Source organism: Athene noctua, chromosome Z (genome assembly GCF_965140245.1).
Source record: "Athene noctua chromosome Z, bAthNoc1.hap1.1, whole genome shotgun sequence".
In the NCBI taxonomy this organism is placed as follows: Eukaryota; Metazoa; Chordata; class Aves; order Strigiformes; family Strigidae; genus Athene; species Athene noctua.
The window spans coordinates 43743126-43767129 of record NC_134077.1 but is presented as its reverse complement, the minus strand read 5'-3'; the positions used below and the strand labels follow the sequence as shown (position 1 = coordinate 43767129).

The 24004-nt window shown below is 41.3% G+C and overlaps 1 protein-coding gene across 17 annotated transcripts in view; it reads left to right on the top strand.

The window, feature by feature from the left end:
- The window catches only part of NRG1 (neuregulin 1), a 522222-nt gene that overhangs the window by 477746 nt on the left and 20472 nt on the right, over positions 1-24004 (top strand). For 15 of the 17 annotated variants that reach the window (XM_074932868.1, XM_074932867.1, XM_074932866.1 and 12 more), the window contains 2 exons: positions 9975-10104; positions 16830-16888. In XM_074932868.1, coding sequence (XP_074788969.1) covers positions 9975-10104; positions 16830-16888 — 189 coding nt within the window. Of the gene's footprint in view, positions 1-9974; positions 10105-16110; positions 16179-16829; positions 16889-24004 lie in introns of those variants that run through there. The other 2 variants (XM_074932861.1, XM_074932872.1) reach the window with 2 other exon arrangements.

The following is a 24004-nucleotide window of genomic DNA, read 5'->3' as shown; positions in this document are numbered from 1 at the left end:
TTTACTGTATAAAGCACTTTCTTGACAGGCATTTCAAGTGCTTTGACAGTTTGCTATGAAAGTACCCTGCTTACAGAGGCCAAAGGATCTTGCTACTAGCAAAGCACCTAATAATGTCTCTCTCTGCCACTCTACTCTGGAGATAAATACCAAGCAGGAAAGTGGTAACTGTGTTTTTCAGAAAAAATGGGTCCCATAGCTGTGCTGGTGGATAGCAGAGAAGAAATTTCCCTGTGCCCCCACCTGGCGAAGATTATTCTCCTTGGTCTCAGTGAGCAACTCCAAAACAGGCCAGGAGCCTGAATCCTCTAGCAAAGCCTGCCTAAGAGACCCAACAACTCTGTCTAACAGTTTATCGTACCTTTTTGCATGGGGAGTGGTCCATTTCAAATGTAAGGAATAAGTTTTAAGAGTGAAAGAATAAGTCTTTCCTCTTTTTAACCAGTTGTATCTCAAAACTTGTTTTGAATTGTAAAATTCAAAAACTTTAAAAAAAGTGAAAAATCCAAGGCCTTGGAAATCTCTAGTGGAATACAAATATCAAAGTAATCTGAGAAATAAATTTGAACTTCAGTGCATTAGGAAGGAAGCTGTCTTCAATAAGCATTCTTATCTCTCATACCTGCCAGTCTTATTGGAGATCCTTTCTTGCAGTGCTTTCTTATCATAGATAACAAGGAGATACTTGGCAACCTGTGAGCAATCCTTTGTGTTTTCTGAGAGGAGTTGCCTTTACTGTATATTTGACTCAGAAATGGAGATATATTTCTGTACTAGCCTGTGTTTCAGTGGATGTCACAAGAGCTACCATTACATGGGAAGGGTCAATCTTTGCTACTCTGCTTTTCCTCACCACCCAGGTACATCAGGCTGGTTAAAGAGATTGAGCTGCAATTGCCTCAGGGCCACCTCATCCCTTTCATAACTCATGTTTCTGCTGGCTTCTTCTCATGGCCACCCTCATGAAGCAGAAGGCCACTGGGATAGTATTCTATGGTGTGGGGATGAGGGTGAGGGTAGGGGACATGCCCTTAATGGCTTTGGAGATGTGCTGCAAAATCAATGGAAGCTTGTTTCATTGTGGAAATAGTAAACTAGTAAATGTACTAGTTACAGAGTATGCAGTATGAGACAGATTAATGCATGCGGAGGAATCCTGGGCTAGACATTTAGAATTACTCAAGGAAAGGTTGCAGACACAGCTTTCTCTTGCAGACTTATTTAATGTTAGGTATTTCAGTGGGCAAGCTTTGCTTTTAACAAAGCTAAATACTTAAGGCACTATGCTGAAATTCTACTTAAGAAAATTAAAGACAGCAAGGAAAAAACACAGAAGTGGATGTGACTATAAATTAAGTAGGTATTTCAGTGCTAGCCTGAATTTGTGTGGGCTTATATGCTCAGTCTTAAGTATGCTTTTGCTAAAATGCTTTCCTGAAGCAGGGTTCCTGACAAGGATTATGATGTTGACTTTATATGAAATGTCATTTGTAATAGAAAACTTGCATGCTTCCTTTCATAAGCTGCTGAATAGTCTTTATTATCCCTGCATCTCTGTGAGCAGATATTACTAAAGAAGTGAAGAGGTTTTGTACTTATTTGCAGAAGTATAATTGGATACTTGGAATTAATAAGAAAAATCCTTCAGAGGAAAAAGGAACAAGAACAGATTTTGACTATGTTATAATGGCATGGAAGAATTTCAAAACTCAATGTGATAAGGAAATAGTTATGGTGGTATCACTGTGTACCCATCAAGGTAAACTCGATGGTGTCAGGTGGAACCTGTAATACAGTCCAATGCCACAGTACATTTGAGAAGCACTAAGACAATCCTGCTGCCTGAACTGAGACTAATTGCAGCTAATCAGAGATTTTTTATTATTAATTCTTTTAGTAATTGAATGTGGGTTGCAGTACTGGTGAACCATATGATCGACCCTTACTGAAAGCATCAGACATGGACTGGAGGAGGGGAGAAGTCCAGATTTTGCATCAGGAGGCAGGGAAAGCACTGCAAGCACAGCTGTACTTGCTGCCTCAGGGAGCCTGCTGCCAGTTGAATTTGGGCAGCTGACAGGGCCTTAGGACAGGGTAAGGATTTGTATCTGGACAGTCCCTTGAAGGACAGTGATCTGTCTTCAAAATCTTTGTAGTCTTTGTGTGTTTGTCCTTTCAGCTCTGTCAAGGTTCTTTTTTCCCCTTTTTTTAAATTAAAAAAAAGGGGGTTGCTGAGTTAAAACCACTGAGTACACTTTTTTTGCTTTATGCAGACATGATGCTGTTTGCATTAGGGATGCTCCCCATGCTGCCTTGCAGAATTAGCGTGTTTAAGACTTGAGAAAATGAGTCCAAGTTCTCTGCTTTACTAGCTCAAGTCCAGTCCTCCTGCCAGGAGGGACTTTCTAGCCAGGTTCCATCAGTCAACTCTCCAGGCTATAAAGCAAGTGCAGATGGTGCAATAGACCCTTTCTCATTGATTAAGCAGGGTCATGACACCAGTGTGAAAACCTGACCTGCCCAGTGGTTTGGTGCAATCAGTTCTCCTGGGCTTGATATCTATGCAGTGGCATGCAGAAAAATATGGCTTCTTACGTGTCCAAGAGCTGATTTCTCTTCTTTATGTATGGCTCCCATAGCTGTGCACTGAAGGAGGAACTGGACTCCCTGGGCACTCTTGCTTCATGAAGCTTCACTGCCTCTTTTAAGTCTCCTTTACAGTTTTGAGTGGCTGCTTTGCACCTGCAAAGAGCTTCCAGAGATCTGGGGAGGAGCTGTTAGATACACAGGAGTAAGGTCTCTCATGATGGAGCACATCTTGCCAAATGTATTACAGGTGTTTTTGCATGGGCTCTGCCCCTGTAACGGATTTCCAGCCCACTGAGTTATTTACCTTACATTGATGCAGAGCAAGCATGGAAAAGAGCAAGGTTCAGCAAGTGAAGCAGGATGAACCAGGAATTCTTTCCTACAGTTTATTTGGCCAGCCAGGTTTTTCTGCATGGTGGGATGTTCTCCAGTGCAGCAAAAGACTCCACACTGGATGAAGTTCACTGTATTCAGCTCCTTATCTGCTGCCTGCTTTAATCTAAGGCCTATAAGTTTTCCAACCCTTCCACCCATTCCTGGCATTTTCAAGGTTGAGAGTCCCTGATTGCCTTGGTGGTCAGTTTAGTATTTCTGATCTTAGACCTGTTTTTCCCACAGTGGTTCTGTCTATTTCCTCTGCGCCTCCTCTGCACCTCCTTTGTTTTCTTTTTTTGCTGCCCCTCCCCACCACACACATATTTTTCCTCTTGGGATCTTCTGGCCTGTTGCTGCCTTGTGTTTTGCCATTCACATCTCCCCTCACTAGGTAGGGAATGTTTGCTAAAGGCCCTTGCAGACCTTTTGCAGACTCTTATCATATCATACCGAAGTGAAAGCTGACATCTTTCATGGCAATGGGAAAGTATGCCTTGTCTCAGCCCAGTTTCAACCAGGTCCCTCCATGCACCCTAGCACTCTTCCACAACCCACATTGCTCCACTTTTTCTGAAAACTCAAGTGTTTGCAAACAACCTGTGAGCTGTGTGTGTTTCTTCCCATCTTTCCTTCCATCTCAGATTTAAATGAAGCAAACAGAAATTAGTACTGGTCAGGCCATCTTTAGCATGTGTCACCTCTTGACCCTCCATGGTGATGCAGATGCTGTGCAGGTCTTGCAGTCACGGGCCTGCCAACCGGGTCAGTCTGTTGGCCTATCAGGGAGGAAGTGATCAGGTAGTGCAGCAAGCTGAAGCATCTGTCCTTTGTTTTAATTTGTGGCAGGTTTGATTTGTTTTGTTTTCCTTTGCTTTGCTAATGCTGGATTTGTGAGAGGAAGCTGCTGCTGAGTCTGTGTCTTATGAGGAAGAGGGACATGCTGCTTCGGTTCAGCAAGCATTTATGTGCTCTCAGTCTTTTCTGAAGTTTCTATCTTGCAGACCCAGCAATTTCCTGTTTCCTTCTTGCTGGCCCTGATCTTCGTAGAGATAGTATCAAAGTAAGAAAGCACTGTCTTAGGGACAGGGAGTAATTCCACTAACCTGTAAGCACTTAATTCCATCTGTTGGAAAAACAGGAGGCTCCTTAAATCATCTCCTGTTGAAGGTCCCAGGAATCTGTTAACACTGAAAATTATTTGTGAAGACAGAGGCTGAAAAAATTTTGTAACTAGATTGAACAGCCAGTTTAGCATATTACATCACCAAAGCAATGTGAAAAATTCTGAGCAGCTCCATGAAATAGATCATAAATGCTGCCTGTAGATATTTGGGATTTTCTCTGTCTGAGGTTTATTTGCTGTTGTTAGTAGTTTATTTAAACCTTTGGTATGTTCAGAGCTACATGAATGCAGTTCCAACTTTGGGACCATTAAGTATCAAGGACATGAAACACAACCTCTACACACCTGGTAAAGCAGAAATTCTTTACTGTTCAGAAAGGAACTTGTTTTGTATTTCTCTCAAGTTTTTGCATGTGTTCTCCTTGAAAGTACTCGTATAGCTTTAGCTGCTCACAGTTATGCTTGGAACCAGCAGTTTTCCTCATTCAGTGCGCTACAGAAATGCCAAGGTTTTCCCTAGTCACCAGTACTTTGCAAGTCAGGCTCATCAAGGAAGTCAGAGTGAGTTGAAGAGACTCAGTACTCAGTGGAAAGAAAATGTTGATGGTTTAAGTGAGACACAGAAGGATTAAATGTGTCCCGGTTTTGACAAAGTTACATGGGAAATCAATCCACCCTGCAGATTAGGGCTGGACGTTTTTAAACTGCTCAACAGCAAGTCCAAGAGGGAATTGATTGTGCTTTTAAAGAAATGAATGAGCTTCAAGTAAGGGAATAGTAAAGTAATAGTAAAGCTGACTGTCTTCTGGGGGCACACACTTTGTCACCCCAAAGCTCGCTTGTATGTGCTCTCTTTCCCCCTCCTTCTCTACCTCTGTCCCTCCCTCATTCCATGCAGGTCCGTTCCTCTTCTGTTGGCATGAGCTGCAAGTAGGCTTTGCTCAAGCCTTAGTCTCAGAAAACAGTGATGAACAGAAGTATTTGTTCTGTTCCTCTGCAGTAATTTACTCTTTCTTTTTTGCACAAAAGAAGCCTGGGAAGGTCTCCACTAGAAGTCCAATGAGGTGGCATACTTACAACCCCTAAGTGGCCTTCCAGTGAGAAAGGTCAACCTTCCTTTGTGCTGCAGCTGCCAGTTGACTTCATCTCCACTGAGTCGTAAGCATCTCACTAGTCACCTTGCATGACTTTGAGTGTGTCCTCTGATTTTACACCAGCTTTGCAGAAACTCAATTCAGAGGCATGGATACTATTCTGTTTAGGTTGCAAAGCCCTTCCCTCAGTCAGTACTCTGAGACCTCTTACAGCCCCTCTCAGCAGACTGCCTCACCTGTGCAGGTCCTGGGAGTCCTGATGCTGTAGCTGCTGAACTTCAGAGGGTTTTTTGGAAAGTAAGAGTGAGAAAGAGAATGTATTTTTCTGTTTTGGGACAAAAAAGGGTCAGATTTCCCAGGTAAGCTCAGAATTACAGGAAGTTGTGTCTGCTTGACACTGAATGATCCTAAGGTAGTTTTACAGCAGTAATTCATGTTTTAGAGAGTTATTTTTCAAAGATACAATTGCTCCTATTTTTCTTCTTGTTAATGGCTTTAATCAGTTCCCATAGATGGGAGCAGATCTCATTGTCTTTTAGTGCCATGTGAATATTTGCATTAGTGGGTACTCTTCATTCTGCCTGCAGTTGCTTTTTAAAATGTGGTGTTTCTGTATTCAGGGAAGGGAAAAAAAAATAAAGTGGGGTGTGTGGTGTCTTCAGATGTTATCTCATGCCTGATATTTTCAAATTGCATTAGAGCATGTAATTTAGTCCCTTCAGTAAGCTAGAGGTTTGGTATAGGACTCTAGAACAAACCTGCTTTTCTATCTTGTATAGCTGAATAAAACATTACAGAAAAGAAAGGAGGTACAAATTTTAACTAGGTGAATAAATGCACGGATACGTGATCTGCAGCTGTGCTTTACCTCACCACTGTGGGTCATTCCCACTATACATCCTCCAAGCGCATGTCTTCTAGACATGTATAGAAAGGCAGTGTTTTGGGGCTAGTTATGGACTGTATGAAATGGGCTCTGATGAACACCTGCTCCCAAACAGCACATTTCTTCCGTTATGTGGCTTTAAGTGAAACCCAAAACTATAGCGTTTCTCGTGTTTAATTTGCAAAATAGACTTACAGTGCATACACTGAATACTGGCCATGTGCCATAAAAACTATGTATCCTTTGCAAAGAAAAATTAATATCAGAATTAACTCACTGGAGACTTTTTTCCACCCCTCACCCCGTGGAGTTACAAAGCTCAGGCAGACTGGGACTGTGGTGTCAGTGGATCAGTAATGCACAGAAAATTCTCACACCAGATTTATACAACAGTTTTGAACATGAGATGCCAAAGTTGCAGATAGAGGCACTCCTCACAAATATGTGTAAAGCCCTTGTATCATGAGATTCCTCTGAGAGTTACAGACTATTCCTATCTCTAGTAAGCAGTACAGAGCAATTGCTGCTATCCAAAGCTCACTTACCTCAGCTGGGAAATAACTTACTTTGAAACACCATGGTGATCTGCTTTTGATTGAGTCTGCTTAAAGAAAAAGCAGTAAGCAAGAGGATGAAAACAATTATGGATAGCTACAAGACCACTTGCTACTGTATCTACCTTCAAAATTCAATTTAAAACATCCCATTAGCCAGCAGGGTAGCAAAATTTTTTTTTTTTTTTTTTTTTGTCAGAAACGCTGCAGACAGTGATGGGTTTTTTCCCTTCCAAGTTAATGCATTAGTTTTCTGAGCTCGAGGACATCCTCAGGTGGCAGGTTGAAGTCTTTTAATAAGGTAAAAGGACACAGTGATGGATAGGCTATCAGCAGGAATAAGCTTAATAGTGACTTTACCTGTTAAGATTCACAAAGACTTCAAAATGTGCATTACTATATGAATGGGATTCACTCACCCGTGTTTGTCACATTTTAGGCCTTGGTATGCAGTAGTCTGTCATGTCAGGCATCTCCTTTGGGCTAATAGTCCAGGGTCCTTTCAAGCCAGTGAATAAGGAAGAGCACTTCTACCAGGCAGATATCTCCATCCTAAGATTCATGTCAAGGATGGTGGTCAACCCACTGATATCAAGCATAGATGACCCTTCACCACTGAGCTAATGGCAATCTGTTGGCCAGCCTTTTTTCAACACTGGGTGTAAAGTCCTGTTTGAACCGGTGCTAGCTGAAAGAGAGTCAGACTACTCTTGAAACATGACCCCTTTTCCTGCCTCTAGACAAGGCATAAATTTTTCCTGGTCTGAGAGGTTATAAATCATGCTTTGAGGGGCCAGGAGAAAGGAGTGTCTTATTATGAGGAATTAGTACTCCAAGTTTGCATTTCATTAGCACTTAGAGGCGCCAGTCAAGATCATGATCTGACAAGATGTAACTCAATGGGTGAATGCAAAAGTGAGAAGCAGGAGGGAGCTTAAGTTTTGAGAGAGGTCACAGAAGGGCTCTTCCTGGCCATGAGAGGAGGGCACCCTATGTAAGCAAGGCATAATGGGAGAAAGAGAAAGAAGCTGGCAAAGTGGTGATTAATGGCACAGGAAGGAAGGAGTATGAGAGACATTAGCTATACAGGCAGATGGGATTTTGATGGAGTAAAAAGGACTTAAATATCCCAGTCACTATCGTACATCTCATTGAAACAAGATAGCTACTCTGAAAATAATGCCAACCAAGGTGGCCCATTCTCCCAATTGCTGAGTGCTAAAAATGTAGTTTTACTTGGAAGATGATGAGAAAAATGAAAATCAAATCTGACAGGGACTACTTCATCCTTATTCTCAGAAAGAAGATCTTGACATGTGTAAGTGGTATTTGTTGATAGCAAATCTGTCAAAAGCATGTTTTATTTGGATTCAGTGTGTGCAGCAAATGGTAGAACATCATGCATCACCTGCTACCAACATGCCCTTTGGGTGCCTTTGTTTTAGAAAAAGCTTTGAATATCAGACAACTTTTGTGTAGGTGCTTGCAGCTTTCTAGTCAGCTCTAGTGGAATCAGTCAGTAGATAGAAGCATTGCTCCACCTCAGGGTAGAAGCTATCTTTCAGAAACAAAAACATTGGGATCTGTTCAACACTGTAACAAAATTTCTCACTTACGTATGTCTGGAAATGTCTAAACAAAAACTATGCAGGAATCTCTCTCAGTTTTTACAGATGACAGTCACTTCGGTTGGTTTTAGCCATTTGAAAAGTAGGGGTGTACTCTCAAGCTTGCTCTGCAGTCAAGATAGGGAGACAGACACTATTGGGGGGGCTGTTTGTTCCATTCATTGTGAGGATAAATTGAGCTGCTTTCTGAGAGCAGTAGAGAGTGCCTTACAACTAAACAATTCCGTTTTAGGCAGATAAAATCAAGTGAAATGAATAACCTGAATGACTCTCCAGAGGTCAAATGGCCCATCAGTGTTATTATTTCCTGACCTGAGTACTGACTGGTGTCCAGACTTCAACTATGTCTACCCTGTTTTGACAGAATTTGGAGCAAAACTTACCCAAACTAGGAGACCACCAGAGATTATAGTTTGGGGCTGCAGCTGCAGCCTAGCAGGTACATGACTGACTTAGGTTTAACTCAGCTCAGAAGGTGGTTTTGCCGGCACAAAGCAGCATAAGGAGCTGAGGGCATAATATGGCCTCCCCATCATCCCTGTCACTGTTAACTGGTTTAGAGTAACCTCAGGTAGATTCACCTTACACTAGTAGTTACCAGCAATGACTGAAGTGGGGACTTTTTGGGCACTGTCTCTCCTATGGTACTGCTCCCTTTGGTCAGGGCAGATACTGCATGGGCAAATCCTAAGGCTAGGGTTTTCTCATCCTACCCTGATAGCCTCCTTAAAGGCCTTTAGTTGCTAACTAAACTCTGCTCCTGCCTTCTTCATGTATTCCCTAAACTCAGGAGGAAGTAGGCTAAGAAACACTGCAGGTACAGTGGTACTTCCATTTAATAGCAATTTAGACACCTAATGTCATCTAGCAGCATTGGTGGCTCAGAACTGTTTATACTTAATGCAGATGAGCCCGTCCGCAGGAGATGCTAGTTTCGCCTCCAAATCAAAGACTCCCATGGGCACGAGGGAGGCAACTATATATGCACAGGAAAGACAATGCCTCCAGGCCCCCTGTCCTCTCCCTCCCTACGGAGTTGAACCAGAGCAGCCACGGGTCTCATTTGTGAGCAGGGGAAGAGGCACTCAGCATTCAGCCAGTCACTCTCTTTCCTGAGAAGAAGGCAGTGGATGGACCAAGGGGTTCAGTCCCGAGGGATTGAATCATCATGGATCCTCAGGTTTAGCTCCACTGAGAAACACCTACTTCAAGACAATTCCAGGAAGAAACCTCATCCAGGGCTTCCTTTTATTGAGCACTATATCAGCAGTCTGTAATGACTCTCACACACGAAAATCATTTAAATGCAATTAATGCATTATAGGTAACTGCACATAAATTACACATTTTTAATGAAATACATTAAATTGTATTAAATGAAATTTTGTTGCAGAAATTTAAGGTCACTTGATGGAGAAGGCTAGTGAAATCCTCTCTTTGTTCCAAGCTGGGTGTGGGGTAGCATATCTCTGAGATATGCATTAAAACTCCATTCCCTGTGTTGATCAGGAAAATACGGGGTCAGGTGTTATTTTTAATATAATAATTAGTGCTTGTAGTAATATAATATATAGTAATTAGTGGTTGTGCTAGCAGCAGATAGAGGGCTGAAAAGACTTGCCAGATCCTCCCTGGCCTTACTTCTTCCCTCACATACAAGTACATTTATCAGTCAAGAAGACAACTAAACCATTGTGACCGTATTTTCACTCTTCTCTTTTCCAGCCACTTCCACATCTACAACCGGGACAAGTCATCTCACGAAATGTGATATAAAGCAGAAAGCCTTCTGTGTAAATGGGGGAGAGTGTTACATGGTTAAAGACCTCCCAAACCCCCCAAGATACCTATGCAGGTAAGAAATGCTATTTGCTTACTTCAGTGGACCCACCAGGTTCCAGAAATACTTTTTTCTTTAAAGGACCACCTGAACAATTTCTTCTCCTATACTTGCGGAATAAGAGCTTTCTTCATTTTTAAATACGTGGATGTGAACATAACCTACCAAGAATGACCTCTGTGTTCTGTGTATGAGGCATAACAGACACTAACTGAGAGATCTTCCCATGTGATACTGGCACAGCAAGCCCCACTGATTTTTATATGGCTGAAATAACAGAACTTGAGCCTTATGTTAGAAATAGTGGAACAGATACTGCAAATTAAAGACACTGGAAATAGAAAAAAAGTTGTGTGCATAACTGCATTGGATAAGTACCCTTTATACAGGACAAACTGGTTATTTTTATTGTCTTCTGTAGTAACTGAACACTTATTGCTAAGACTGGGTTCACAACTGGAGGTTTTGCTGTTGTGTTTAATTGCCTAAAAAACAGTGAATGTCATGATAATTGGTAGAGGTTACTATTTCGTGTGAGGATCTTGATTGATTCAGGAATTAATATCAGTTTAGTCTTAAGGCTGTACTTTTGCACCTTTCTCAAGTCCTGGCCCATGCTGTATTGGGCTGTTACAGTAGTCCATTATGTTGGAGAACATCCAAGAAGAGCTACAGCACTGGAGTTCACCTCCTGCCTGGTAGCAGCACATCATGTAGCATTTACCTCTGGAGCTGAACTAGTCATAGTGAGTTACTGCTTCTTTCTAGCTTGAGAAGGAGCTCAGTGTTTAAACCTTGGGAAACATCCTTGGGAGCTAGCAGGACTGAGTGAAAAGGGTGCACTTCTATGAGGATATTGCTGGTTTTCAGGCAGACAAGAGAGAGTGGTCAGTGAAGACTGTCATTTGCTGTAACTGCATAGATTTTCAGTCTTCTAGGACTAAAAATCAAATTACACTAATTGCAAAGATGGATCTGGTGTGTGAGTTAAGTGAAGGTCTATGATGCTTTCATTAGCCCAGGAAAGCATTGACTGCCTGTCTGTCTCTGTAATTAAAAAAAACCCAAACCAACACCCAAAAAACCCCACAAACACCAAACCCCACAATGTTCTGCTTTACTTATAAGTTTTCTTTATTTGTAGAAGGATGTTACCTGCATCTTATGAGCTTTGTTTTGCTTTGGTTTTTCACAGATTGCTCTGTTGCTGAACGTGATGAATATTTCATTGATTTTAGAATCATTTTTAGCTGAAGTGAATATGGAAAAGTTACTGGCTCTGGTGGGTTGGATTCTTTTCTGAGAGAAAGAGAGAGAGGGAGAAAGATTTGTGCTAAATTTACACGATCATTTAAAATCATCTGTACAAGATGAGCAGTTTGCTATGACTCTCCATGTCATGTACAGGAGCCTACCTGCCTGTTTCAACTTCTTACCCAAACATTGCTCAGAAAAGTCCAGGGTAGCAGAGCTGAGCATCTGGCAGACTTGGTAATAATTAGCATTGTCTTGACAGTTTCAGAGGTATCCCATTTTCACTCGTATGACGAATATTTTTTTTAAAAAAATTTTGAGATCTTTGTTTGTTTGTTGATGTTATAGATTGGCTAATTTTTAAATTAAATGTCTCAGAGACATTTGAATGAAGTGGGAATTTTTTTTTTCCCCCTCTTGTAGACAGAAATAACCTTTAATTCTGAGGCTGGAGTTGAAAGAAAAGGCAATTCCCATATTTGGCAGATGTGCCTCTCTCTGGGTGGCCCAAGACCTATTTGGAAAAAGCATCAGAGCTTTAAAATCAGAGAGGGTGAATCTCATTTAGAGCAAGGCAGTGGAAAAGGATTCTTATCCTGAGGACAGGGCCACTGCTATTTTGCAGGGCCTTTTGCTATGCCCTCTAATACTTGCCAGAACTGAAACTTTATGTTGTGTAGCAAAAGAGGATGCAATATAGCCATGTAAGAAATAAAAGTGTGAGTACTTAAAAGTAGGTGTACTGGGAAACTGAAGAGGCTGATGGTTCTATTCTTATTTCATTAAAAATACAGATGTCTACTTTTAATTCTAGTATTCCAGTGTTAATTAAAATAAGTATCTAACCAGTACACATTGCCTTCATTGTTCTGAGAAAATAAATCTTTCCCCAGAACATGCCTGTGGAAACAGAATGCTTGAAATATGGTACTTGCTCTTCATATTTCTGCCTCAGTAGCAAGTTCGCATTTTTCCATATGGTCCATCTGTTGAGAGCAAAAACAAAATTTATAAAGCATGAGCCATATCATTTTAAATTGGTTTTATCCCTAACCAAAAAACATGACTCAGATTCACAACAGCCATGGAATTTTCCAAGTGATATCTCTGGTTTTGTAAATACCCTATTCTATTAAGAAAAAAAAAAAAAAAAAAAGTTTTGTAAAATACATAGTAAAATGAAACAAACTGGATCAGATATTGCTCTCAGAGATACTGGTGTGAACTTTAAGAAAATTCTCTGCTTTCAGGAGGTAACCATGTGAAATACTCAAGAAATGTGTGAAAACTTAGTAATGAGTTGTAAAGCTACATCTATGGTAGCATGTATGTTCCCTACGTGTATTTTAATTATGGCCCCAGACTGCACAAAACTGTCAAAATATGAAAGATGAGAAAGGAAGCTTTGAGACTACTTAAATAAACTAGTGTATAAATTTTTCAGAAGTTTTGTAGGAACTGAGTCACATTTTTAAAACATCATAGACTTTGGAAGCCTGGACATTACTGGCTTCCTATGAGACTGAGGTTTCTAAGTTATTTCTGTTTGGTAGGAAAGGTGTTCCCAAGTTCATCAAAGACAAAAAAATCAGATAGCTTCTTCAATAAATGAGAATTTAGACCAGAATTCCTAGCATTTGCTTCTTACTTGAAGAAAAATCTATATGAATATAATATCTGTTACGCTTTTAGAGTGTTCTTTTGAAGTATCCTACCATGAAGGCCTGGCTGGTCTGACTAATTGATTCCTTACTCACAGAGATCATCTTTTCTAGTGCTTTTGTTGTTCCTGAAGAAATGCATTTATATCCAAATTTAACTGGATTAAAACAATACTTCTGTCTAACTGAAGGATGCTGCTTCTTTTCTTAACAGCAAAAGAGTGGATTACTTCCTTTTTAATAATATCGCCATTTTCTATCTCCATTTTGATGTAAAGGTCTTGGTGGAGAAGAAATTGACAGAAGGTTCTTGAAAACAGCAAAAAGAGAAAATTTGCTTCCATGATGCTATCAAAAGTTTTGGTTATATTAATTCAACAGGCAGGATAGAAATACTAGTTCTAACTTAGACTATGAAATGAACTACTGAATATGGAAGTGTTCTGTACTTTCCATGAAAAAAAAAACATCTCCCACAATTTGCTTACAGGCAGTGGATGAAATGGAAATGTGAGGTCCTGATCCACTCAGCCATTCCTCTCCTGCCAAAAACCAGTTTGATATGAGTTTGATGTTGTGAGAAGTGCCTTTGGAATGCATGCAAATACTACTCTTTGCAACTACCATGTGTAGAGGATAAAAGCAATTATTTTAGTATATGTGGTTTACTATTGTGGTTTCACCTAGTTAATACGATAAATTAATATTCCGAATAGCCTTTTATTTAGACAAAAAGGAAATAATTAGGCTCTCAAAGCACAAACATCTACTTGTTTCTCCAAGCTGCTTGATTCCAACTTTTGCTAGTGTCATAAAAGGAAATGTTACACAGGTAATGAACTAGAAAAGAAAAACACAACAAGAAATAAGGTCTGGAAACTTTGAGTGGGATAAGGTGTTTCGACAATTATGCCATCGCAAGCTGTTTGTAAAATCAGTTTACAGTAAACAACCTGCCAAACAGCACTGGAAATGGTTCTGCATTGCATATCTGAGCAATAAAATGCCTTTAGCATTCACACAAAATCATAAACCAACAGGCTTATCTTGTTTCTTGTCTCAGCTGGCCTGCCCTGAACCCATTCTCAGTGGCAGGCAGGTGCTGCAGTCCATTTTCTGACAATGGATTCAGAGCAAGTATAAACACACATGAACTGTTTTCAGCACCATCTCAATAGAGCTGACCCTGCTTGGTCTGGAAGCAATTTTAGCATTATCAACACCAGTGCACGAGTTGTGTTTATTACCTCCACAGTTGCACCAGCATCTAAAGACAAGCACAGATGGAGCAAGCAACCACCACCAGCCAGTGGCAGGAGCAAAGCCTGAGCCTTTTAATCAGCAGGATTCTCACTGTGTAGGGCTGAGCCTCATGAGCAAGATGTAGAGGTCCCTGTGAAACGAAAGATAATGCAGGTGTGAATGCCAGCTTTCCAGCAACAGGTATTTAATGAGATCACCATAGTGCAAAATAAAACTGAAATTATGAGGGTGAAATATTTTTACTTTCATTCAGTAACATGGATCAAAATGCCATCTAGCATTTTGCCTTCTATCAAAGATGTAAAAAAGTCTTCCATTGTGCCCATCAATACAACCTTTTCATGACAGTTACCCTTGTTGCATTTTTGTCAGCTGAATATATCTGATCTCTCCCCACTGGGTACTTATCAAAAGATGTGACTTTGGCTCTGAAGAACATAAATTCTCTTCCTTAACAAATATATCATTACAGCAAATCATCTGCAGATCCTCAAAATACACCCTTATTAGACAAAAATCATTCCTGCATGGTTTATTTGAACAAGATACTAGTGCTTCTGCCTGACATCGGTTCTCTGCCAAAGCAATTTTCCCACTTGTACAAGTGCAGCATCTCTGACCCTTAGGGCTACAGGCAATTGTGGAAGGGTGTAATTTAAAAAATCAGGACAACTTTCAATGCCTGTGAAACTCAAATGGGTAGAAGAGATAGAGGATTGTTCTGAACAACGTGCATTTGGAAATAAGAAGGCTCTTTTGGCCCCTGGTGAGTAAATGATGAAGCAGTTTGAAAAGGAGGCTAGCACCAGATTGGCAGGAGCAGAAGAGGGAAGATTCTTGCACCATGGCAAACTCATGGAGAGCATCAGAAAGACAGGCAACACAAATGAGATGTGTTCAAGGAAGGTAATTTCAGGTTACGTGCTGAGTAAGAGTGGGTCGAAGAAGGAAGGGGAAAGAAGATTGAGATCTATGGAAGTTTAGTGTGGTGGACAGTCATGCACACTTATGTCTGGACTGCTATAGTGATATTTGGGGAGCCTGAGGTCTGCCCCAAGATAAAGAATAAAGGTGAAGGAAGAGTTGACAGCCAGCAGCAGAAGAAAAGACAGGCAAAGTACAGAAGAGAAATTCCTTCACTATGGCCAAGGGGAAAGCTGCACTGAAGTTTTCCACAGAAGATCTTATGAACTGAAAAGACAGAACTGCTGTGGGGCTTCAAATTTTGAGAGAACCTTTGCCCTCTCATCTTACTTATTGACTGGACTGACTATTTTTCCCTTTGTCAGTGATGTTGAATATACTTCCTGCCATTGGGTTTGAATTTGTCTTCTCACTTTGGGGAATTTTTTGTGCTTTTATGTGATTGCTGTTTTAACCGTTCCTCTTCAAAGGAAATCACTGGAAAATACGACATGCCATTACAGAAATAGGGAAACCATGGTATTTTCACAGATTTTAAATGACTGGTGAAAGCAATAGTGTAGATTGCTGTTACATACTGCACTGCAAATTTAAAAACACTCTATCTGGTTCCTTCATGAGGTGGAATTAGCAGTGAGTTGATACACATTTTTGCTAGTGCTGATTCTTCTTTCTTTGTCAAAACAGACACATAGAAATACTTCATAGATTTTTTTTCTCTGTTGGATTTTTGCTGTAAATTTTGCAAAGTGTTATCTTCTGGAAAGGTTACACTTTCTTGCCCCTTTTCTGATCATTCTTCACTAACACCTAACCAGGAGGTCACTTAATGCACTCCCATCTCCATAGGCCAGCAGATGTCAGTCTGTTAGCGCAGTGGTTTTGGTGTACTATTGCTTATCACGTTTTTGCCCTTTAGGTGCCAACCTGGATTCACTGGAGCAAGATGTACTGAAACACTGCCCATGAAAATCCAAAACCAAGAAAGTATGTTAAAATAATCTGAACTTTGCTTTCTTCCCCAACTACAGCAACAAAATCAATAGTACTTGGTGTTTTCACAGTTCAGCTGGAACTGGCCTCTACACAATAATTTATGACCTGATTCTCTAAAGTAAAATCTGTACACCATGGCATTATTGACCACCAAAATGTTTATCATCTGTGTGATTTTTTTATCTTTCCATCCATTTGCAGATGCATTTGTATTGCACAAACTGGCAGCTTTCCTGTTTGGAAGACTGCTGTAAAGTACAACCCTAAAAGAGCAAACTCATGGAGATGAGCGGTGTACAGATCTTGTGTCCTCGCTGCCTTGTGGAAAGTGCATCCTAAAAGCAATTTGGGAATTTGGAATTGTTAATTTCTGCCTCACATCTCGAAACACACTTTGATCTGAATTGGTTTGGTTTTGTCTGGTTTTTCATGGGGGGATTTCTTTTCATTTCCACAGAGTAAATGAGTTGCTCTCAACATCCTGAGCCATTTTGACATGCTAAACTGAGATTCAGTTTCTGAAAGTGAACTCACCAAGTCATATCAGTTCACACTGAAGGAGCTTCTTTCTTAGCATATATTCACCTCTTCTCTTTTCTCTGTTTTTTCTCTACCATTTTTTTTGTTTGTTTTTCCTCTCAGGTGCCCAAATGAATTTACTGGTGATCGCTGCCAAAACTACGTAATGGCCAGCTTCTACAGTACGTCCACTACCTTTCTGTCTGTGCCTCAGTAGAAGCATGCTCAGTCAGTGCTGCTTTCTTGTTGCTGCATTTTTTCTCCAATTTTTTTTTTCTAATCTGTGACTAGATTTGTTGCCTAAGACCTAATATTGATTGTCTCTGCTTGTTGCATGAAAATGATAACAAAAAAAATTGCAATACTCTCCTGGATTGTTTAGCATTGAGGATACGGGAAAATGTAAGACTTAGGAATGCTATGAAATTAACACTGAATGGTGTTATACAGACTCCCCACTGTCATCAAGCAGTAAAAGTGCAAAATTTATGTTTTGAAAGTCTCACATTTTATTTGCCCCAAAAAGTTTATGGGTATCTATATAGGGCAGTATACCTCCAATGAAGGGACAGGTAGCTAATCCTCTACCTGCCTATGAAATTTATATGCAGACCTACAAGTTAAAGGTAACTGACATGCTTATATCATTTCTAAGGAGCTCATGCCAAACAGAATCAAAGTGTTCTTCCTCTTCATTGTCCAAATTTCAGGGGAAGGAGCACAGAAAGAAAAAGAAAATAGGGAGAGACAGCATCAACAATGGGGTACGATAAACTTATTTGTGGGTAACAGGCACAAGAGAACGAATATTTCAGAGCCAGATTAATTGGCCAAAGAAATGTACCAGACACACAGACACACAGAGGACTCTCTCTTTTTCAGAATGCTGGTAGAATCAGCACTGCAGTCACATATCTCATAAGCTTTCCCATTGAGGAGTGAGTCAATTATTGTTATTTGTCAAGGAGGAAACAGAAAGTACACTGAATATTTATTTTTTCTCATTGGTTATAGAAAAGTCAAAGGTAACATAAGAAAGTTGGTTAGATCTTACATTTTAATGCATGTGTACTATTCATAATTAGTTGTCACTGGCATCAGAATGTACTATGATCTAAAACAGTATTACAGAAACTAATATTTTTGATGGATGACTTGCCAGCACAGAAAGATTTCAGAGACTATAGGCTAGCTTAATTTAATTTCCAGAAGTATATAGGACAAAAAGCTGTTAGCATGTACTGGACATTTTGGAGCCTGAAGAGATACACAGGTTTTCTCATACTGATGGATGAAAAATGTCCATATATAATTCATACTGCCCATCATGGAAGCTACCCATGTAAATCCCAAGGGTACTGACTGGAGACCAGACCTTCCAACATTCAAGTGTGTAATTTATGCCCTGTTTTAAAAGCTTTATTAGTGTGAGTGATTTTTAAAATGCCTCTGGTAACCATGGATTCGAAAATTTATATACTGTTACAGCGTTTATCAAATGTTAGATTTCAATGACCTTTTCTGTGTATTGTGGTGAAAAGTGCAGTTAAGGTTTTCTGATCTTAAAAAAAATCATTCAAAAAGAGATGGTGTAAAAATGTAAGATCCATTGCTTTCTGCTGAATTTACTTTGAAAACTATGACAGAATTGTATGTTGATCAAAATTTCATTTTTTTTAATCAAAAAAAAAAAAAAGCATGGTTTAGGTGGGTTTTCCTTCATTAGTTTTTCAATTTCCTAACTCTGGTTTGGGTTTTTAAAAGAATCTTTGGTCAGTAGACATCAGGCTAAGATTTTCTGAAGTTGCCTCCATGGGGGTGGCAGAACTGCCATCCTGGACTTCCTGACTTTGACTTGTTTTGGGAGATGGTCCTGAAGGGTATAGGGGTCCAGGAAGGCTGGGCACTCTTTAAGAAGGAAGTGTTAATGGCTCAGGAGCAGGCGGTCCCCAGGTGCTGTAAGAGAAGCCAGAGCCAGAGAAGACCACCCTGGCTGAACAGGGAGCTTTGGCTGCAGCTCAGGGAGAAAAGGAGAGTTTACAGCCTTTGGAAAAAGGGGCTAGCCACACACAGTGATTACAGAGATGCTGTGAGGCTATGCAGGGCAGAAATCAGGAGGGCTAAAGCCCAACTGGAAATTAATCTGGCTTCAGCAAACAAGGACAACAAAAAATGTTTCTATGTGAGCAGCAAAAGAAAGACCAGGGAGAGCCTCCATCCCCTGCTAGACACAGGAGGAGACATGGTAACAAGTGATGAGGAGAAGGCTGAGGTGCTTAATGCCTTCTTTGCCTCAGTCTTTAATAACAAGACTGGTTGTACTGAGGGAATCCAGCCTCCTCAGCCAGAAGACAGAGACTGGGAGAACGACCCCCCTGCAGTCCAGGAGGAGACAGTCAGTGACCTGCTGCATCACATAGACACACACAAGTCTATGGGACCAGATGGGATACACCCGAGGGTGCTGAAGGAGCTGGCTGGGGTGCTCGCCAAGCCGCTTTCCATCATTTACCAGCAGTCCTGGCTGACCGGGGAGGTCCCGACAGATTGGAAATTGGCCAGTGTGACACCCATCTATAAGAAGGGTCGGAAGGATGATCCAGGAAGTTACAGGCCTGTCAGCTTGACTTCGGTGCCTGGGAAGCTGATGGAGCAGCTCATCCTAAACACCATCATGCAACACATGAGGGACAACCAGATGCTCAGGCCCAGTCAGCATGGGTTTATGAAAGGCAGGTCCTGCCTGACAAACCTGATCTCCTTCTACGACAGGGCAACCTGCTTATTGGATGAGGGAAAGGCTGTGGGTGTTGTCTACCTTGACTTTAGTAAGGCCTCTGACACTGTTTCCCACAGCATTCTCCTGGCGAAACTGGCTGCTTGTGGCTTGGACAATCGCACACTTTGCTGGGTTAAAAACTGTCTGGATGGTCGGACCCAAAGAGTTGTGGTGAACGGAGTTAAATCCGGCTGGTGGCTGGTCACGAGCGGTGTCCCCCAGGGCTCAGTTTTGGGGCCACTCCTGTTTAACATCTTTATTGATGATCTAGACGAGGGGATCGAGTGCACCCTCAGTCAGTTTGCAGATGACACCAAGTTGGGTGGGAGTGTTGATGTGCTCGAGGGTAGGGAGGCTCTGCAGAGAGACCTGGACAGGCTGGAGCCATGGGCTGAGGCCAACTGGAGGAGTTTCCATAAGGCCAAATGCCGGGGGCTGCCCTTGGGCCACAACAACCCCCAGCAGCGCTACAGGCTTGGGGAGGAGTGGCTGGAGAGCTGCCAGTCAGAGAGGGACCTGGGGGTGCTGATTGACAGCCTGATGAACAGCAGCCAGCAGTGTGCCCAGGTGGCCAAGAAGGCCAATGGCATCCTGGGTTGTGTCAGCAATAGCGTGGCCAGCAAGGACATGGAGGGGATCTGACCCCTGTATTCAGCACTGGGGAGGCCGCACCTTGATGCCTGTGTTCAGTTTTGGGCCCCTCACTACAAAAAGGACATTGAATGACTCGAGCGTGTCCAGAGAAGGGCAACGGAGCTGGTGCAGGGTCTGGAACACAGGTCGTACGGGGAGTGGCTGAGGGAACTGGGGGTGTTTAGTCTGGAGAAGAGGAGGCTGAGGGGAGACCTTATCACCCTCTACAGCTGCCTGGAAGGAGGGTGCAGAGAGCTGGGGATGAGTCTCTTACCCAAGTAACAAGCAATAGGACAAGAGGGAATGGCCTCAAGTTGTGCCAGGGAAGGTTTAGACTGGATATTGGGAAGCATTTCTTTCCAGAAGGGGTTGTTAGGCGTTGGAATGGGCTGCCCAGGGCAGTGGTGGAGTCCCCATCCCTGGAGGTGTTTAAGAGTCGGGCTGACATAGTGCTGAGGGATATGGTGTAGTTGGGAATGGTCAGTGTTGGGTTAATGGTTGGACTGGATGATCTTCAAGGTCTTTTCCAACTTAGACGATTCTGTAATTCTGTGAAAAGGCATAGATGCCTTTCCTTACTGCAGGAGTTATGCTCAGCTGTAAGTACTTAAGCTGGTCTGGCCCTTCTGTCCTTCAAATGCACTAGCAAGAGTGCACACCACTACCTACCTCAGGCTACTCTAAGAGCCCCAGGCAATGTCTATGAGACTCTGGCACTTCTGTCTACCTTGCAATTTCAGTATAACTTCAGGTTTCTTAAACTGCTATGAATCTTAAAAGGACACTTTTGGAAAGGGTCCAGTGAGGATACATTTATATTTAACAAAAAAAATCAATGAAGAAGCGTTTATATGACTTTTTATTATTACACGCAATGCAGACCAGACCATACAATTAAAAAGGTGTCTTAGAATAAGAGTTATCTTCAGGCAAATGTTACATTTTAAAATAGCAATTAAAAAGCCAAGCTCATACTTTGCACCAAGTGTTAACTTAGCTCTGTAGATGCAGCTTTTGCAAAGTACAGAACAAATAAGGATGTTAAGCAGCATAAGTTCCAGTAGGAAACAAAAGTGTATTTTAAGGTTCTGTATTTGGCTATTAAGGAAAAGTTAGCTTCAGAAATCTGCCCTGGGATTGGTATTTGTAAGACTTCTGAAGTTATGAACTTTGCTGAGGGCCTTTTGCAAGATTAAAACAAGGCTGAGCATTCTGGAAATCCCCTGTCTCAGCAGAGTGCAAGGCTAACTGACTTGGCAGTGGTTTGGTTAGCCCTGAAGGATTCAGTTGCCATGGTACACTAGAAATACCTTAAAAAGCGACACAGAAAATTAGGTGGATCTCCATTTTAAGAAAAGTTCTTGTATAGAAATGTTGTTCCTTTCTGTCACTGAAAATGTGAACAAAAGTGGTCATGGTTGTGAGGGAGACTACTGGAAAGCACATGTTTAGGCTGACTGTCCCTTGGCTTTCAGCTTTGCAAACACACCAAAGCATAGGACAACCTGTTCTGGCCGAGAGGTGATGGCTGTCAGATTCCCCACTGCTACAGATACCTCGAGCACTGCAGCCATGCAGTTTTTCCCTTTCAACACATGCTTACTGCCACTGGAGACCAAGGAATATTAAAGAACAAACTGTGCTCATTTTGCTCATCTCTGGAGTATGGCTGGCAGACCCTGTAATGTCCTTTCTGTTGCAGCAGTTTTGACTTTGAGGCTGGTGGTCCAGTGTTGGTCCATAAGACACCAGAAAGTGGTCCACAAAAGTGTTGCAGAAATACATCTGTTCCATGCAGATATATTTGTGTATTTGAATGTTCATATATGCACTCTCTTGAAGGTAAGGAAGCAAGGCAAATGGAGGAAACTAGAAGTAATGAATTAACATTAAAAGTTTTGGCTAATTTTTATGTAGCTATGCATGAGAACTCTTATAGCAACACTGTGTGCAGAATGATCCTTGGGATAAGAAACACTTGGCAGAGCTTTGGATTAATAAAAGGTTGAGGAAACTTCTCTAGAGCATAATCACAGGTAAACTCTTTGTCCTCCCAAATGCCCCAAATGGGCCAGGGACCCACCCAAAGGGCCAATTGACTTGCTTATCTCCCCAGTTAACAGTTACGTGTGTATTGTGAATATAGAACGTCTTGTGCGGCATGCTGTGAGCTGTCTCAGGCATGAACTGAATGTGGTCCCTGTGTTCCTGAAGGCAAGTGTTTCAACATGGGACCCATAAACTGTTTTCAGCACTGCCATCCTGATGCCTTTCAGCACCCTAAATTGTACTCTTTACGTCCTGAGACCAAGACTCTTAAATGATACAAACAGATTTGAAAAATGTCATTGTCCATCTTCTGCTCAAGGTCAAAGAAAACAGTTTTTCACTATAAACTGTTTAGTTGATGTTCATTAAATGCTAAAATTGCCATCATAGAATAATTAATAAAGGACATTTTCTATACTTCTGAGACTCGAATCAGTTGTAGGATAACACTTTTACAGGAGACGCAGGACTTAACATCCCAAGTTCAGAACTGATTTTGCAGCCTGAGTACCACTGAAATTAACCAAGATTTAGTATCCAAAGTGGATCCTAAGCCTTGTGTAGAGACACAGAATCCCAGCCCTTCAAGCAGCATTGGGCAACATGTAGGGGTTCTACTCTGTGATAGTTTGGGGAATTTTACTTTGTTTTCAATTCTAATTACATGAAAAAGAAACGTTTTTAGAATTTCTCATCACCCACAAACCATATTTAATAAGAAAAATTAAACAATTACTTAAGAAACATAGCACCTTGTTGCCTCAGAGATGAAATTGGTCTCCCTGGACGTCTCTGCTGCTGCATGCAGTTGATCCAAATGGGTCCATCCCTTGTCAGGTGCAAGGTCTCCACACAGATCTGCAACTGTGCTCATCCCTCGCTGGCCAGCACCCTATGCCCAGGCTACACACCCACCTAAAGCTATAGAGTAGCCACCACTAAGCTTGGATGTGCAGCAGCTGTGGCAGGCAGCTTGCAGTCCCTGCGGACCTGTTACAGCATTTCCTGTTCTGTAGACCCTGGACCATAATGTGCTACTATATAGCCAGTGAGTTGTAGTTGTAAGTCACTTTCTGGGGAAAAAAAACCCACTACTCAAGCATTTTTTTTCTTTCAGTACTGCCCCCCACAAAAATTACATCTAGAATGAAAACTGAGTTGTTAAAAATTATTTCTTAGAACAGCTGGACAAATATTCAATAGAAACCACATTGCATATGAGAAGTATGCAATGGGATTTTGAGTTAGATAGGAAAAGATCAAAAATAAAGACCTCTTTATAAAAAGAGAATTGTTGGGAAATTCTGCTTTCTTTTAACCATGTCTAGGGAAGGTAACTAGGAAAACCAATGATAAATAAGAGCTACATGACAACCAGATTCGAATAAGCAATGCATGTTTCTCCACTATGTTTTCTTGTCAGGGCTTTCAACCAGAATATATTCCCATTTTAAATACCAACTTCCCATTGAATTATTTGAAATAAAAACTGCATGATATGAACGACTTCCCCTAAAATTAAATTACATCCAGGCTAGGCATCTTACCTATAAGCAAGCATAAATACAGCAATATATATATGCATGGGCATGTCATTCATTTTATTGAAGACTTAACCAAGCTTTCTATGCAACTAATGTATTATCATTATCAGTGTTCATGTAGACATGTCATATTGGCTCTTTAGGAAGAGACCTTGATGGATTCCAAATTACTTAACCCTTTAAGTGTAACTGTCTGGCAGGAAAGAATTGGCATTCCCCATGTGTACAAACTACATAAAATATCCATTCGGTCAGATAATTAGGCTTGGATTTAAATTTCACAGCACACAAGC